This window comes from Thamnophis elegans, chromosome 7, assembly GCF_009769535.1.
Source record: "Thamnophis elegans isolate rThaEle1 chromosome 7, rThaEle1.pri, whole genome shotgun sequence".
NCBI lineage: Eukaryota > Metazoa > Chordata > Lepidosauria > Squamata > Colubridae > Thamnophis > Thamnophis elegans.
The window spans coordinates 37,479,571-37,498,554 of NC_045547.1; the positions used below are offsets into that span (position 1 = coordinate 37,479,571).

Below are 18,984 nucleotides of genomic sequence, written 5' to 3' on the forward strand. Positions count from 1 at the left end.
TTATTGGTGTTTAGAAAATGGTAAAGGCCTAATTTTCACCCAGGCACCCAAGCGCCCAGAGCCAATATGTTGATGAAGCTAGCATAGGTGGTTGATCAAGTTTTATTTATTTCAATTTTATTCAGTTATTGAGGGCTCAGTGTGGTTTATTGTTTAATTTTTAAAAAATATATTATGATTCTGTTTTCTTGTTGCTGTTCTGATAGATGAATGGTTATATGTTTATTTAATAAATAAATACATTCTCTATCTATGCTGCAATGCCCAATAAAATTAGAAACATAAGTAAAGTATCTGATTAAATTCATAATATTAAGCAGAATGATGCCAGTGATAGCGAAGACATTCAGTAAATGGTACAATAAAGTTACATCACCAATTAATAAGTAGAGAATGGCATCATTCTATGCATGTGTTCTGCATTTGTCTCAAATTTGCCACCTGCACACACAGACACTGTATATTTGAATGAACACATTATCTATAGTGCAGCTGTTTGGAAGCATAAAATGTGCTATAGCCTTTTAGCAACGAACAGATAAAGAACATTTTTAGTGTATTTGAATTGCCTTACTGCATCTTGTTTCTGGAACTGCAGTTTAGATATGTATCGTATATTTGCTATTGGGAGTGAAGTGAACCAAATAAGATTATTAAGCATTGATTTGGAAAAATGAAACGTCACAGATCAATTTTTCATCAATATGAATTTTTAGACAACAGAGCTTAGTTCAGATTATCCGTATTCAAATGTGCAGATCAGTATTTAACTATGTGGTTGCATATTTTCCCATTAAGTCACAGCCTAAAACAACTCATTATATACAGAAATAACTCTTAGATTATTAACCCAATTTATATAATTGGAAAAAACAATCCTTTTATTTATTATTTGATTTATATCCTACTTTTCATCCAGGAGGTAGCATATATAGCATATATATGATATATATTATCACATATGTATCATATATTGAGAGCTGTATGCAACAAAATTTCATTTTAATATATGCCAATTAGTGTACATTTAAAGTGACAATAAAGTTATTCTAAATCTAAGTCTAATACATAGCACTTCTTCCTCCTGTTTTCTCCACAACACTAGCCTGTAAGATGTATTTGACTGGGAGAGAATGACTGATTCAAAGTTACCCAATGAACTTCCATAGTTGAAGGGTGCACTAGAAAGTGAGTTTCTCTGGTTCCAGGCCAACATCTTAATCACTGCAAGTCATGTTTCTTTGTCTTCTTACCTTATTGGAAGCTGCAATAAGTAAATGCATTTTCTATTTTAAGGAATTTTAGGGAAAGAAATGCATACATCTCTGTTTACTACATACCTTTCACAATGAACTATATAGGTTAAATAATCATGTTTTCTTGAATAAGCAAGCCATCCTTTAAGGGAGCACTATGTCCTAGTGTAATGTATGAATCTAAATGTCTGTAATAATAATGTTGGCTATTGGTTATTATATAATACATCATGCCATGTTAATGAGGATGCACATGCCATGTTAATGAGGATGCACAACTTCTACAATTTGTATCGGTTATATTAAATGGGGAGATTATTCCTTTTTCATAGAATGGCAGGAATATATGGCTTCTTGTCATAGTGTTTGACCCACATTAAGAACTTCATTAAGTAGAGAGGTACCTTTTAAAAAAAATGGATTCAACTTTTAAAAAATTTATAATATTTGATAGGTATTTTGCATGTTTCACTTTTAGTGTGTGACAATCAGTTACTAACTAAAACAATAGAATCACTTCCTACAACAGAATAATGTATATCTGAGATGGAAAGGGAAGTAAATATGCTTGGATTTCCATTATATTTGTCAGGCCAAGAGTTTAGTGTTCAGTGTCAGAGGACTGAGGTTGAAGTAGCTGCTTGGTACTTGATACTAATAGCTGGTATGAAGACTGGTGGTTGTAATACATTCTGTCCCATCCTACTTGACCAACTCGCTTAACATCTATACTAACTAGTCTGTTTGGTTTACTATTTGTTTCTGATGCTAGAGAAAGTTACTAGTACTACAAGTACTAATCCTTGGTGTCTTGTTGAAAGATCTAGTTCCATAGTTATAGATGTTGAATGTGGCATATCACACTATCAAGGTTCGTATCACAGCATGGAATGCTGTGACTTAATTTAGTGTTCAGCAGTTGATTTAACTTGCAGAAGACTTCCAGATGCAATTCTGCTAGATGAGGTTCTTTATTAAAGACAAGAATGAAAACATATACCGTATATACTCGAGTATAGGCCGACCCGAATATAAGCCGAGGCACCTAATTTTACCACAAAAAACTGGAAAAGTTATTGACTCGAGTATAAGCCTAGGGTGGGAAATGCAGCTGCTACCGGTAAATTTCAAAAATAAAAATAGATACCAATAATGTTTTTGAATATTTATTTCAAAGAAAAACAGTAAACTAGCGGTGTATTCAATGAAATACTTCACTCACCTCATGATGCTGATGCCCCGCTGTGATGATGATGTCCCGTGCAGCCGCGGGAGCGATGTCCCGCCTCCTATGACACACGGCACAGTGATTCCTATCATTGGATCACTGTACCAGAGGAGGTGGGACATCGCTATGTGGCTGCTTGCCATAACAAGGAGGAGGTGGGACATCGTTGCAGAGCGGCAGGAGGGGGAGGAAGGGGAATCGTAAGACAGCCCTGCATTACATTAGAACGTGAGGAGGGGGGATGGTGCGGTGCGCGCTGCGCAGCAAACTGACACAGAGGGAGGGGAAACTCACAGGGGCACTGGGCCATTCACGAGTGTCACCCAGCGGCATGGCCCCACCCCTTTTTCTCCTCCATTTCGGGCAAATTTTTCACTGACTCGAGTATAAGCCGAGGCGGCTTTTTTCAGCCCAAAAAGTGGGCTGAAAAACTAGGCTTATACTCGAGTATATACAGTAAACAAAAATGAATTGCTTTGGGTAGTGCAAAGAAGTAAAATATATAGGTCAATTCTAAACTAATTCTTTTTTTCCCTGTATTTTCTATTAATGTATATATTTAATTTAAATTTAATTAATTATTCATGTAATGGCCCATTGTGACCTAGAAATACTAGTTCTCCCTCACCATACTTAGTTTTTACAAATATGTGCTACAAATTAAAGTTAGTTTACCTTATTTATTACAGAGGGAATCAAGGAAAGTATTTGGAACAAATTCTGTGTACCTCCTTTCCAGCAGATCATTTTTTCCATATATTTCTTTCTATTTCTTTTTCTCCAATTGACAAGTTGCATGTCCTGTTTCTCTTAACAAGATGTGAATGATTGTGCTTCTTCATCAAATTGGCATGGCAGGCAGAGAGATACAATCTGGTTTTCTCCATCGATGTTAATATTTAGGTGCAGGGATTGCTTTTCTGGAGGTGGGGTGGGGGGCTTTCCTATCTATTATTCTGTTGTATCTTCTTCTATTTAGAGAGAGACTATGTTCAAACCAACCCCAAATTAGCACAAGACATACCAGATAAGTGGAAAGCCAAGAAAAACACAGAAAACTATTTTCAATAAGTAGAAAGTTGCATTTCACTAATAAGAAAACATGTAGATTCCATAATCTACATGTTTGTTGTAAACATTGAAATGCACTCCAGTCATTTCCAATTATTCCCGAAGAATAATTCATCAGTAAGGTGTTAAAAATCATTTCTTATTGAAAACATACTCCATACTCCATTGAAACTGTGACATCATCAGAAATCTGTGTCTATAAAGTTTTTTCCAGAGTTCCGTTGCTGATGCCACAATTTCTTGACATATTACACAGGCATTCAAATATTGATTAGGTTATTCTTTTCTCATACATTATAGGACACTACTAGCCTTAATTTTATTATCCTTTTAAGAACATCTATGTTGATTATCTACCTTTGATATTTAAATATCAGAAATTTGAGTGTTATTCAGGAATGTTTTAAGAGTTTCCATTCATCATTTTGATTTTTTGATTGGTGTAAAAATTACAAATATTTTAGTATGAAAGAGGTAGAACCAGTGGTAAGAAAAGTGTGTTATTTGATAGAGATTTTGAATAAGAATGAATTTTATTGATAGCATCTACTCTTGATTATTTCTGATATGGTTTTAAAAAAATTCTAATCATTTTACTAGCATTTGAAAACTAAATTCTGTAGTCAGAAGGTTAGATAAAGTATGAGTTTTACATCATGAAAGATAGAAAAATCAAATTATATATAATTCTTTGTGGAAGTTGCTGTCTTTCCTTTTTGAAATGCTTGTAATTTACCTTTCTGAAAATAGAAGAGTAGCTGTGGATGTTTTCAAATTTAACAAACAACTGCCTTCTGATAGAAGTTTGATAGCTAAGAATGACTTGACTCTGCTGTTAACTTTTAAGAGCTAGTGAAAGAAATTGGAAGCAATATAGAAACTGAGTACTTTTCTAGAAGTGCACACTGACTCATACCCTCTTACAGATTGATGATTAAATGCAGCTCAGGCTACAATCCATAAAATTGTGTGTGGGCTTGCTTTTTGTTTCTGCTAGCATTTTGTGGTGGAAGTTGGCCGGGAAATGGAAAGGGATGTAAAAGAAGTTTCCTTTAGAACCAAAAATTGCATGGTCCATCAAAATGGAATCCATTGAAGCATACCATATAACAGTAATCTACATAATATCCACTTGTGTCTGTCATTCATGTTTCATTCTACAAAGCAAAATGTATTTAAGAAAGCTACACACAAAGCTATGCTTGGGGAGAGATTGTGGATAACAATAAAAACAGTAAGTTCAGTGGCACTATATATACACGGATAAAGTAGTGAACTAAATTTTGACATTTTTAGGAGATTAGCATTTTCTTTGGGCTTTAGCACTAATGTACAGCTCTTGCTTCTTTAGTCTGAGATAATGATAGCAAACAATAAGGATTTTATAAAAGTTTGAACAGAGATTAAGAAAAAGTTGTGGCCATCAAAAAATACATTCCTTTGAGGGGATACTGAAGTAAATAGTGGCAAAGGGCAGAGAAAAAAGTGAATTGGGACATCCACCCTATTCTTTCTGAAATTTTAGTTTTGTCTCCCTCATTCTCTTTCTGATCTATCTCTCTCTCTCTCTTAAGCAGGGCACTGCAGGGAAGGGACATATGTCTCCTATTGGAAGCTTGAATCAGACAGGTTTTAATTAGGTCAATGACTCAACTTCAAAGCAATTTTTTTACTCCTGAAAATTACTTGGACAAGTCCTTGCAATTTTCTTGACAACATTTTCAGCAGTAGTTGCCATTTCCTTCTAGAGATAAGAGGGAGTGACTACTCAAAGTCACCCAGCTGATTTCCAGACCTAAGTTACGATTAAAATTTAGTTCCTCATTCATAGCCCAACTACATCATTTATATTGTGGACGAAACAGACATTCTTCTATGTATTAAGTCAGCATGGTTGCTATTGTATTATTTTTGAAATACGTCTAGTAAATATGAACGTTGTGGTTTACTAGGCCACTTGGTTTCTGTCTGATTCTCCTTTCTGCCACCACAAAGAGTCACTTCAGCTTGCTATAAATGTTTTCTCACAAAGGTAGTGTTGGATCGGCTACAACAGGTAGTTTAAGCAGTTCACATAGGGAGGCATCTTATAGAGTCAAATGATGTGTATGGCCTAGTATGGGTATGGCACATGCACTATATGGATGGATGTACATCCATCCATCCATCCATTTAAAATGTTATGTATTTTTGTCAGATTAAAAAATGTTTTATCGATGATTATTTTACTTTGTGCAAAATGTGTGCTTTTATATGCTACTAATGCTGTTATCACTTGAAATAAAAACAGCATCTACTCCTAAATGTTAACTCCATCATTTTGCTGTGAATATGTGAATATTTCATTGCTGCATATTCTTTTAGTCTCCCATTCTTATATTGTTGGCACGGTTTCTCTTTTCTAATGTTGTACCAGATTAATTCTTGGCACTGTCAGCATACATTTTAATAAATTATGAAGCTTTTTGTTTACATTTCTGTGATTATACCTAATAAAATATGTGTGGTTTTAATTTGAATCTTATTTTCAGAATTTTCTGTAGGTTTTGTATGTTTCTTTGTGTCAATGTTCCTTTATTGTGGCATTTCTAGTATTTATTGTGGTGTGATTTGTTCATCTTGGCAATCATGGACAGTTATAGCATGTGTAGAATATTTTGTACCAGTTTTGCTTCAAATTGTAGTTTAGTGTAAATTGTATTGATTTTTTCCCTATAGTTTTACATCCATTTTATCATGCAATTTTTAAGTTGTCCAGTCTCCAGATCATATTTAAGTATCAACTATAAATACATCCTACTAAATTGTCAGTTCTATATAAGTATTTCAAATTCTGTTATCTTTCTAAGTGTATGTCCTCCTTCTTTGATGTTACTTTTTACTTTCCCAGTTAGTTTCAAATACATTAACCATTGTAGAGATTTATCTTATTAAGCAATTATTGTATATATTGATAGATAAAAGCAACAAAAATATATTTTTCCTGATTATGGAAATAGTTTTCTTTTAGCTACAATGAATTGCTGGTAGTCAGGTGGCGTATAAATTTAGTTAATAATTCCTTTAAACTCAGATAAATACAGTTTGCACTGTTTTTTTTTAATAGGCTTTCTCAAGCCAGGCTTATAGCTGGTAGAATGAAAAAGTTTAAGAGAAGACTTTCTTTAACACTGCGTGGGAGTCAGACTATTGATGAGTCACTTTCTGAACTGGCTGAACAAATGACAATTGAAGAGAACAGCAACAAAGATAACGGTAAGTACAGGCACCACATTTATTATTTTTGTAAAGTACTTAGAAAATGAACATGTTATTATTGATAATAATTACCTTGACAAGATAAATTTTGAGTTTGGAATTAATGTAGCCATTACTTTTATTTTGGATAATTATAATATTTGCTGTTCACAAAATATTTCTAATGTGTTTTGTTCAGTTTATTATTATTGAAGAACATATTTTAATTGAATGTTACCAAATTGACATTATGTTTATTTAACAATATTGAATTGTACATTGGGTTGCAAAAATCCTGCATCATTCCATTCCTATTAGTATCATAGCTACATCCATATTTTTACAGCCCAGCAGATGTATTCAGGTATTGAATACTAAATCTCTTTTTCATATTGCATTTTATTTTCAGTGTTTTGCAGCAATTTGAAATTTCAGTTGTAGAGTAGAGTAGTTTAGTTTAGTTTAAAAGTGAAAGCTATGTTTGCAGTCTGCTGGATGTTTAGTATTGCTGAATAAAATGGTGACTAGTCCAAAGTTGATATTTATGTACTTTAATAGATGGAATTGTATGGGTTGAAAAGTATATTCCATCTAGTTAAGATGACACAGATATATAAGAGCTACAAATAGTTAAGATGGTCAGAATTTCTTTGCTGAAATAAAGATTTTGCACTAAACATATATTATGGGTAATGCAAAGAAGTTGTGCATCTTTCTTTCACTGGTATACAGTGATGTGCTGGTAAACATGATAATCAGCTTTGCCAGCCATTGCTGGGTGTTGTGACTCATAAATTGGACTCAAAAATCCAATTTAACACTCAGCTTCCATGAACAAGCTGACTCAGCACATCATTGCTGGTACAGTATATTTTTCATTGGTTTAAATAATTCGTTGAAGTATATATTTCAGGCAAAATGATCATATTGTACATATACAGTCTCTCAGATTCAGTTCCTTGAAAATCTAAAAGAGTTTCAAATCAAAGGTATGATTTCTCATGCAATCTTTGAAAAATGGGGTAGTACTGGATTTCCAGGTGATGAATGGTGAGCTAGCGTATCTCTGAATGGGAAGAGACAAGATTATGGTCATGACTGAAGGACCATGTGGATTGATCCCACAGAACTTTCGCAGATAAAAAGAAGAATGGAGATCTCCCATCCTTTTAGATGGTTGCTTCTCATGGTAAGAGCATACAACAACAGTGGTTTCCCAAGGGTTTCAGTGCCCGGAGATGAAGGGAAGCCAACATAATCTCAACCACATAGTCTCAACCACTGCAGAGCCTTTTTAAGAACACTGCTAGTAGAGTTCTTCAAAATAACAAATTTGCAAAGCATAAGTTTATCTTCATTTCAGAATTTAAAAAAATAACTATGAGTTTTAAAAAAGAATAGCCAAAGCTAAATAAGACTTTAATTCAAGAAAGTATAATCAAATTAAGAGAACAGATGAATTTGGACTATTAGAACTTTTCCTATAAGGTTTTGAAAATAATTGTATAAATAGCATATTAATGGGAACAAAATTTTAGTCTACCTGAAGTTATAACAGACATCCAAGATTTTATTAATTCAAGGGGGACTAAAGTTTCGAGGCCCAGAAGGAAACAGAAAAATTAAAAGAAGAGGCTTGTATTTTGTCTTCGATCAGCATTGGGAAAAAAGAACAGAAAATGATATGGCATTTCAAATACTCCAAGAGATAGTTAAGTGGGGACAAAAACTAGCAGCTACAATGTCAGCAAAGATGTCTTCTACTGTGGATAGATTATTTCCAAAAGATGTTAAAGAAGAAATCGCAAGACTGTTAGAAGCACAAAGGAAAAGTATAAATTTATTTGACCAAAATTAAAATAAGACATTTCTATAAAACTTTGGAAAACTTTATGGACTTTTACTGATACCAGAAGTGAAGTGTTAATGATTTATGGATAAGAAATGGGTTATGGGAGATTTATCTATTTATGTATCTATTAAATTTATATGCCACCTATTTTGCATTCCAAAGAGATACTTGCATTGAATCTTATAGGGGTGAAGAATCACTAAGTTTGTACTTGTGATGAACATTAGAACTGATTACTTTAAATATTTTTTCTCCTTTTCTTATTTTTTCTTATTCTTCTTCCTCTTTTTTCTCTTTTTTGCTTTTCTTTTACTTTCTATTCTATTTTATTTTTTATTTTATTTCAGAATTTAGGTCCAATTGCCATTATATTTTTTTAAATTTTAATCAAAATTATTTTTAAAAAGGAAAGCTGGTGTACAGGTAGTCCTCAATTTACAAACACAACTGAGCAGAAAATTTATGTTGCTAAGTGAGACATTTAAGTGATTTTGCCCCATTTTACGACCTTTCTTGCCACAGTTGTTGTGAAATCACTGCAATTGTTAAGTTAGTAACACAGTTAAGTGAATCTGGGTTCCCCATTGTCTTTGTTTGTCAGTGGGTCGCAAAAGGTGATGACATAGCCCTGGAACACTATAACCATCACAAATACGAGTTAGTTGCCAAGCATCTAATTTTTGATCCCCATGACCATGGGGATCCTGCAACAGCCTTACATGTGAAAACGGTCATGTCACTTTTTTCAATGCTGTTGTAATTTTGAACAGTCACTAAATAAAATGTTGTAAGTCGAGGACCACATGTAATACTAGCCGAGAGGAAACTAGAGATGAAAGGTGGATCATTGACAGATTCGTATAAAATTAACCTCTTTTTAGGTATCTATTGAAGGAAAATAGAGAGCTCTGGAGGTTATCAAATCCCTGTTCTGAGATAGGCAGTGTATCTCAGTTGTAATTTCCCTTGGCAACTACCAAGGTTGCTTTCTCATCTATGCCATTTTTGTTTGATTTTCATTAAATGAAATAAGAGGGTGATATGTTACATAGAGCTCTGGTCTCCTGATAAGCTGCACAGTTATTCTTAGAAAGTGGAATTATCAGTTGCTACAGTTTGGAAATGTGCCAGCCTGCCCTGAAAAGAAGGCAAAGGTAAGTTGCAGGAGTCACAGAGCAATCCAAGGAAGGGAACTCATTTCTTCAAGCAGTTGCTATGTGACTGGCTAGGCACTCCAGGCAACTCTTCTGCATATAAACAAGCAGCCTTACAGTGATAGCTTAAAAGGAAAAAAAAAAGATCAATTGTGTCATATGCGCCCTCTAGCCCCCCCCCTCCCCCAAGTTACTTGCTGGGCAGTATTCTCTTACATAAAATCCTCCCTAGTCCTCCTGATCTTGCTCCAATTCAGAAATAGATACATTTTTGCAAACAGGAATATAACATCTTGTCAACTAAAGCTTCTTGTTGACTTTTTTAAAACAACTGTACAGTAAAATTGGCTTCTCATTAGTCTCTAAATTTCATGGAAATCATTTCCCTGAGTAGTGGTCACAATTCATTTCTAGGCAAGTGGCTATTTGCCAGCCATTATGGAAAAGCTGGGATTAAAACAGAAAACACAGGGACAGACGGATTAGGGAGATCTTTTGGGAAAAAAACCTTAACAGACAAAAAAAGAAAAATACAAATCTACAGTATATGTGAGTGCTTTCTTTTCCCTTTATATCATCCGTACTCTTATTTCTTTTACTATAGCTGTTATACAATTACTATTATTTCTATATTTTTAGTGCCCATAGAGCAGTGTTTTCCCTTGGAGAGATTGGTTTGTCTTTAAATCCCCCCACTCTAGGATTTCTTCTACCTTTTTCTTCTTTATTAATCGGCACTGCATAAAGCACTTGCGCGTTCCCACATTGTGCTATGCTGTGCCTCTTCTTTTTCCTTTGGGCTATTCAGTTTCTGTGAAGGAAAAATATATTCCTTTATTTAGTTGTTTTCTCTGTTTGTGGCTGGCTGCAAAGCTTCCAAAACACACATTTCTCCATTTCTCCTACCTTGCTTATTTCAGGGCTACAGCTTTATAGGTAACTCTGCCATGCTGATGCTTGGGAGAAGGCTCAAATAGGAGAGGCAGAAATCTCTAATTTTTTTCACCAGCCTGTTCTTCCCTACATTTACAATTATATATGAAAGTTTAAATATCCTTGGTCAAATTATGTGTTTCAGTTGATCTCTAAATGAACAGGAAATGATGCAACACTGAGTAGTACAAATTTACATGACATCTTCCTTGAAATGCATACTTAGCATTTATGTGCAGTTATCTGTAAATTTAAAAGAAGAAAACAATGACTATGACAGATGCAAAATGTACACTATATTGCCAAAAGTATTGGCTCACCTGCCTTTACTCACATATGAACTTATATTGGCTCCCAGTAGATGTTCAGGTGCAATTCAAGTTTCCTGGTTATTGCCTTTAAAGCTTTAGATACCATAGAACTGAGCTACTTGCAGGACTACCTGCTCCCCTCAACATCTGCCTGCCCCATGCATTCCCATATGGACATGCTGCATGCCCCAGATCTCTGCTGACTGATGTCTAATGAATGTTGTTACAAATCCTCTACCCAATACTCATATTAATACAGAACAGATAAATGAAAATCAGTCTGATAAAATCCAGACTAACTATAATTAGCACAAAGAATAATGAAAAAGTCATTAATTTGAAGAAGTCACATTATAACTGATATGCAGAATAGGCAGTTATTGTATAGGTAATAAATAGAACTGTTGCTGTGATGTCCCGAAGAACAGTTTCTTGTTGTAAATTCCATTTTAAGTGAATATGCATACATGGGAACTAAAATTGTTTAGATAAAAAGAATCATTGCAGAAGCAAAGAGAACATTAGGTATCTGACCATATGTAGAAAGGAAAAAAGGAAACAATTGAAATGCAAACTACTACAAGTAAATATGACAGTTATCAGTTCAGCTCCAGCATAGAATAGGTACCTAGTGTATCCTGAGATTACAATGAGTTTCTATGTAATATCCAGATTTAGAATAGGATAATCAGATTTCACAAACATTAAACAAACCATAGTTACTTAGTTCAACTTCATATATGAATTATTACAAAATGGTTTTCAATTCTGCAGGAGAACTTTGGAATTCTAATTTTGTTTAACAGGTATAGACACATTTTCTTTCTCCCTACCCTAACTTATAACATGGTGCAATATTTAGAAATGCATACATTCATTGTTTCAGTGATCATTATCTAAACTGTTCTTAGTACTTCAAAGGTTCTATATAAGTAATTTGAAAGTGGAATGCTTAAGATTCAGTTTAGAAAAGGTGCTTCAGGATGTGTGGGAACATGAACTGAGCACCTGACTGACAAAATTGTCTAAATTGTCTTTTCCAAATTGGTATAGTACCCCAAGTTGTATGTACTTCACGAAATGTACAAAAATAAGTTCTGCTTTTTGAACCACCATATAGTAGCTGGCTGCAAAGGTAAACCAGCACTCATGTTTCATTGAAATCTGTTTCAAATGAATTCCACTGGCATCTGCAGCAAACTGTAATGATACCAAAACAACAGTGTGTACATGATAGCATAATCACACAAATGCTGTGATTACTTACTTTAGTCACAGCATGTTGTATATTTACATCACCACACATTTCCTGTCATTGCTCCCCTTCTCTGCCACCCATGTCAATCCTTTGGTCCAGCTATTGACTTTGCTTGTTGCATTGAACCCCCAGGAAGTTTTCAATGACAATCACGTGACCCTGGGACACTGCAACAGCCATAAATACCTGCTGGTTGTTGAGTGTCTGAATTTTTATCATGTGGCTGCGGGGCCACTGCTACAGTCATAAGTGCAAAATCTGTCCATAATTCATGTTTTTCAGTATTCTTGTAACTGAAAAATTAAATGATTGGACATAAATTGAAGACTTTTTGTATTCAGAGGAGGTGCCATGCAATTTTGTTTTGTAACAAAAATAAGATTGTGGCAAACTAACAATGTATACTGTAAGATTTGTGTATTATGATTCACAAAGCTTTTGATTATTATTGAGTTTAATATCAGCATCTTTCTTTTTATTCCAAAATTAAAGGAGGTTTACAATTACTACAACATGCATGTTGTTTTAGTAACCAAAAACATTATACAGGATAGGACTCATGTTAAAATTGTTTCAGATTAACATTAAATAATGTCGTTGGGATTTATTTTACGGCAAATTATGGACCAGTTTATTGTTTGCAGTGCACCCTGCCTATATGTCTCAAAATAGATTTCATATTGCAGTGCTATGTTCTGCTACAGGCATCATTGCCCTTTATTTTGAAAGTGATTCAATAGACATACATAATACTTCACAAATAACAATACACTACAAAAAGAAAGTTCGGTAGAGCTTCCACATCTTTCTACTGCCAAAGGGTTTAATTCATGATCTTGTTATATAAAATGCTTCCTCATCTTGTTCCTAAGCAACTGCTTCATTTTGAATTGAGTGAAAATGCTGTTCACCTAAGATCTGCTGCCTCCTTTGTTCCTCTCTTATGAATAAAGTGAGAGCAGGGTTACCAAATCAGTCCCTCACTGCAAACAATTGTTATTACCTAGTAACTACTCATGTATCATATGGACACAGTTTTGCTTCTTTTCCAGATAGATTAAATTGTGTGTAGACATCCTCTTCCTTTGGGGAGTTGTGACTTGCTCCATATGAGAATTCTTCACAAGGCATTAGACAAGAAGCTACATACAAAGTGTAAGGAAATGACGCCACATAAAGTTTACATTTCACTTAATGATGCCAATTTTTAAAAAATTTCTAAAGCAGTTTGTGGGATAGCTCCAACATATATAAATACTATATAGCAGAATTGAACCCATCCACTGGGTCATCAAATGAGGATGTGGTGCAGATCTCCAATCCTAATAAGATACATGGAGCATAGACCCATTGATAGTAATATTCTCTTGGTAGCTCTCATTTTATGAAATGCCCTCTTGCAAGAGATACAAATGACTGTACCAGCTGGCATTTCATAAACAAGTTAAATCAATGTGCATTAGATTAGATTAGATGATTAGATTAGATTATTTTGCTTTTTGGTCTAGTAGTTAAGGCATAAGATTAAGACCAGGAAATTATAAATTCTGGTCCGAGCATGAAAAACATCTGAGCCTTGGATCAGTCACTCTTTCTCAGTCCAGCTCACCCCACCGAATTGTTGTGGGGAAAATAAGAGGCAGAAGGAATATTAGGTATGTTTGCTGACTTAAGTTATTTATAAAAATAAATAATAATAATTTCAGGATATACAATAAATAAATAACTATGCATTAATTGATTGATTTATATTGAGCTTTTATTTTTGTATTTGTCTTTTGTGATTTATTTTGTTGTACTCCACTCAGAGACTGTTAGGGTGGGGATGTGTTACAAATATTGTAAAATAAATGAAGTATTCAAACCATAGATTGAGACCTTTGCAAAGAAGGGGAAATTTTTAAATTTAGAACTGGAAAAAATAAAGCCAAGTATATGGGAGAAAATTGCTTATTCTATTTTTTCCAAGCTTTCACATCTTACTCATGATTGTTTCTCATGTCTTATATGAGCAGTGAAATACCCACATATCTGACAAGCGAGTCCCTTATTATCAAATCTAGAAATTATCTAGAATTCCCTGACTGTAGTTGTCTAAAACTTCAGAAAGAATAAAATACCAGTCTTGACTACACTGATATCAGCATCATCAAATTATGGTGATGATGGTGATAGTGATGATGATGATGACTATTACTGTCAAATATAGCTATTTCTGTTCCTTCTACCTTTTGATTTTGAGTATGCATTGTCAGATTACAAGAGGGAATTCTTCCAATTCCTATTAGAGTGTTTTTATATGGAAAATGCTGACTAAACATTATGTTTTGGGAGCACTGGAACTCACTCTGATTCTAACCAAAGCTATTATGAGAGTCACCTAAAATATAGGATGCCCGAGAGACCACCCTATGGCTTGCTTCAGAAAAAAGAAGAGGAGTTGCTAAACATTATTCTTAAATGAACACAAATGGATTGTGGTTGAGCAATAGGAAGAGTCTCTTTATAAACTCTGTTAACATTATGTAGCCATCAGAAGATTTTCACAAAGGTTTGCAAATGGTTGAATGCTCCTATTAACTTTCTATGTACCAAGAGAAGAAAATATTTGTAGCTCAGGATTGAAATGAGGGATCCATGGTGTGCTTGGTTGTTTTCTTGCCGACATTTCATTACTCAAATTGTATTACAGTGCCAATGCACTGATGATGTTGCCTAGTTTGGGTAATGAAACATCTACAAGCAGTTCAGAGAGCACCAAGGACACACACACACCGCCAAACTCCCTATGTTTCACAATGTTTTGGAGCACTATCAAATGCAAGACAGTACAAAATGTGGTATTAACATGTGATTCATTATATGCTACCTGTTGTTAAGCAGAATGCTAATATCTTCATGTTTTTTCTCTATAAATAGTATAATTAATAGTTATGGGAATATATGAGGAACAAAATGAAAGCTACTGTCACAACACTTCCTCTCTTTTTTCATATCATTATATTTCCCATTCTTTTCCCTTTCCTTGACCATTTTGTACCCAAATTAACCTTTACTCATTTGGTATCCTCTGTAACACTTTAAAATTTTCATCAGTACAAGTTTCAGCCATTTAATTTAGGAATTCTTGCCATGCACCTGTGTATCAACTTTAGTAAATTTGATGGTGTATGATACGGCTTCAATATATATTTGGTAACTAAAATCCAATCAGAGCTTTTCTTTCTCATTACTTAAAGCTTTTTTTAAATATTAAAGACACTGGTGTACTTTAAATCAACAAAACAATCCTGTCCTTTTAGCGCTCTCTTAGTCAACCCATTACAGGTGATTTTCACTACAACTGATCCAGCACCAGAGAAGAGGATCTTTCCATTTGTCAGGCATCATGGCTGAGGAGGGAGTAGGTAGGGAAGATAGTTGAGAAATGTGTCCTATGCTCCAAAGAAAAGTTAATAATCTGCTTCTAGACAATTTACATGAGTGCTCCAAATATGGCTGTATGGTGATTTTACTCTTTTCTTTCTCAACATGTTGCTGAATTTCTCTGTTGCGGGATGAATTGGCTGGTGCTGGCAAATCATAGAACCCATTGTGAAGAATGGCAGACCTCCAACATCACACAGCATGCACTCATTTCTTCATCAGTATACAGGATCCTTCAAAAAGCCTCCATTACGACGACCACACAGCGTTATAGGGGGCAGTCTGGGTTCTTTTATGGCAATGCCAAGAAATGGGAGCAGATTAGGTAATGTGCATTTTTTATATCCTTTAAATTAATAGGCTCTCATTTTTTTTTCTTACCTTCATGTTATAATAACTGTAATATAACAGTCCTGGGTAATACCAGCTCCAAATTAAGATATTAGATATGTTCATTGCATATCAAATGGTGTAAAGCAGAGATTTCAAATATGATGGCTATGATATTAGAAGAATTGTATGGTACCTTGCTGAATAACTAAATAAACCAGGAAACAATCCAAACTCCACATTGTGCTAGTACCACAACAGCTGGGTTTTAATTCTCCTCCTGCTGCTTCAGGTCAAGAGTACATTTTTCAACATTTTCTGTTGGACATTAGCCATTCAGTGTACTTAGGAAGCTCACAAGTAGAGACAGTCTTACAAAACAGTGACAGTTCTCCAGTGTTACAACCTAACAGCTGTTGCTTATTGTATGATTCTTATTCAGTAAAGTCTATCCAGACATCAAAATTAATAGTGATTCATGCTCAATTTACCACGAATCTATTTATTTGTTTATTAGATTTCCCCGCTACAATAAAAAATGACACTTGGCCATTTACATTGACCCAGTAAATTACAAGGAACAGCTATAGTATATAAACAATCAACATGTTTTACGAAATTACACATTAACAGATACTCAAATTAACAAATAATTACACAATCAACCAGTAGCCTCAACTCATTCCTTCGCAGTTCCCCAATGAAATTCATTTTTTTTAATAATTTAAGGAAAGAAGGGATAAATCATTATTTTAGAGAAGGCTGTTCCAAAATATGAGTAGAGCAATGGAAAGAATGCCTGCAAGCCTTTTCTCGTTTTGTCACATAAAGGTGATAAATTAAAATCAGATCCTCCAGGACTTGGACCCAGCACGGCATCTTATGCCAAAAAATACTCAACATTTAAATATAAAGAGCTATTCCTTTATCAATCTTCTATTCCCCCTTCTAGTAATTTCTTGAAAGTGTGCTACTCTAGTTTCACTTTCATGTGTCCTTTTGCAAGTATGTTGATCCAAACTGCACACACTATATAAAGAGTAGTGGTATCTTAAGTTTCTATATGGACATTGCTACAGCAACAATCTTATTTTCAGCTTCTTTTCCCATTCATATGATAAACATTTATGAATGGGTACCATGAGCTCATTAGCTTGAACTGACAGCTGTGAAAATCTGCTTGCCCAAAGCTCATAGCCAATCCAGTCTCTTTCCTATATCTATCAGCAAACCATCCGTTTTCAATTATATTGTTGTCTAAATCAATTATATGGATTTATGTTACTGTATCCATGGCACATTGCTTAAATATTCATGAGTGCATCAGGTCTTCTTCCTATCCTTACAGAAAAATTAACTGACAGACTTGCCTGTTCTTTGTCTGAATTAGGTTTCCCAGAGGTGTACTTTTTATGTCAATAAGCTTGTGACATAGAAACATTTCTTGTGAACAGAGTATTGTTTTATCTGATAAGAAGAGATGTAAAGATTGGTCTGGCCCATTTCCTGCACCTGTAACTTAATTCATTCAGGCAGTTGTGTTAAATAAGCTTTAAGAAAGAGATTTTTTGCCTAATTTGAATTATTTTTACTGTGCAGTACTCTTTTTTAATTTAAAAATCATTTTTTCTTTTCAAGTAAATAAAAGCTTATACGGGATTACAGATTATTTTTTTGCAATTCTGTAGACCAAAGCAAATCCATCTCAGAAGACAATTGTCACTTCTGATGAGCTGTGAGCTTCAGAACTGTAATGTAAAAATAAACACCATTAGTCACAGAAGTCTCTTTTGTATACTTAAAAACTGAATGATTAAAAATTTTGGTGCCTTGAACATTAGCTCTGAAAACAAAACATCTATAGGTGACCTTTTCAAACAATGTCTTCATCTTTCTCAGTGTTTCCTATATATCTTATCAAAATGCATATTGTCATATATGCAAGACTATCCTATTTTATTACACTTTTTTTTAGCTGCATTATACTTCATTCAAATTTAATGTCCTTTGAAATGCTATTTATTAGTAACTGGTGGTACTAATGTACATAAAAAATACAAAAAATCTTTAATGGTCCTGTATTATTTATTTATTTTTCATATTTCTTAACTGCTTATCTCCTTCAGACAGGTTTTTTTTATAGTTTAATCTAACATATATTGGAAATTAATGTGGAACAACTTGTTTGTAGAAAGTGCCCAATGATAACTCTCTCTGTGGGAGTTGGATGGGAGCAAATCTTTCAAAGTGAAGTTGCTTGTCTGTGGCTATTTGCCATTTTTACTTCACAGAATGTGTCTGGCCCTCTCAGGACCCAAAACCTTTTCCTTTTCTGGAAATAAAGATTATGGGTAGCTGGAGGTCAGTGAAGTGTTCCAAAGACTCATAGAGTCCTCCCTAAAATGGAAGAATTGAAAGGAGAGCGTTGTGGGATGATAAGAGGAAAGGTGCAGAGGGTAGGAAGAGGTGAAATGATTACCATGTAATTGGATATTTCTACAGTATAACTTGAATTATTTTGCAAAACTTGTTTGCAAACTAGTTTGCTAAATTTAGAAATATGATGGCTGAACTTTGGTCAAACTCCCCCCAAATATGCCATCTATTTCCCAATCACTGTTATATCTAAAAGGTACATATAGCAGCTAATCAAAGACACCAGGTACTTCTTATTAGAAAAATGTTAATTTTTTGCCATTTTCTTCTGTTGTTCAGGGAAGAACATTTTTAGCAGCTTGAATTTGATATTTACTGTAACAAATACTGTAGTTATTGGCAAATGACCAATGCTATTTGAAGATGTCTGTCACCAAACATTTATCTAAATTCAAGTTCTCTTTCTTATCATCTCTTAATAAATGCCTTCTTTTAAATTGAATGTTTGGAAGATTAGAATTTTACATCTATTTTAATTTAATACAGCTGTTT

General features: G+C 34.1%; 1 protein-coding gene across 2 annotated transcripts in view; it reads left to right on the forward strand.

Annotated features, from left to right (window-relative positions):
• The window catches only part of CDK17 (cyclin dependent kinase 17), a 76,219-nt gene that overhangs the window by 24,681 nt on the left and 32,554 nt on the right, over positions 1-18,984 (forward strand). For both annotated transcript variants that reach the window (XM_032220739.1, XM_032220740.1), the window contains exons 2-3: positions 6,662-6,810; positions 15,887-16,051. In XM_032220739.1, the coding sequence (XP_032076630.1) occupies positions 6,693-6,810; positions 15,887-16,051 (283 nt within the window). In that variant the 5' untranslated portion in view covers positions 6,662-6,692. The remainder of the gene's footprint in view (positions 1-6,661; positions 6,811-15,886; positions 16,052-18,984) is intronic.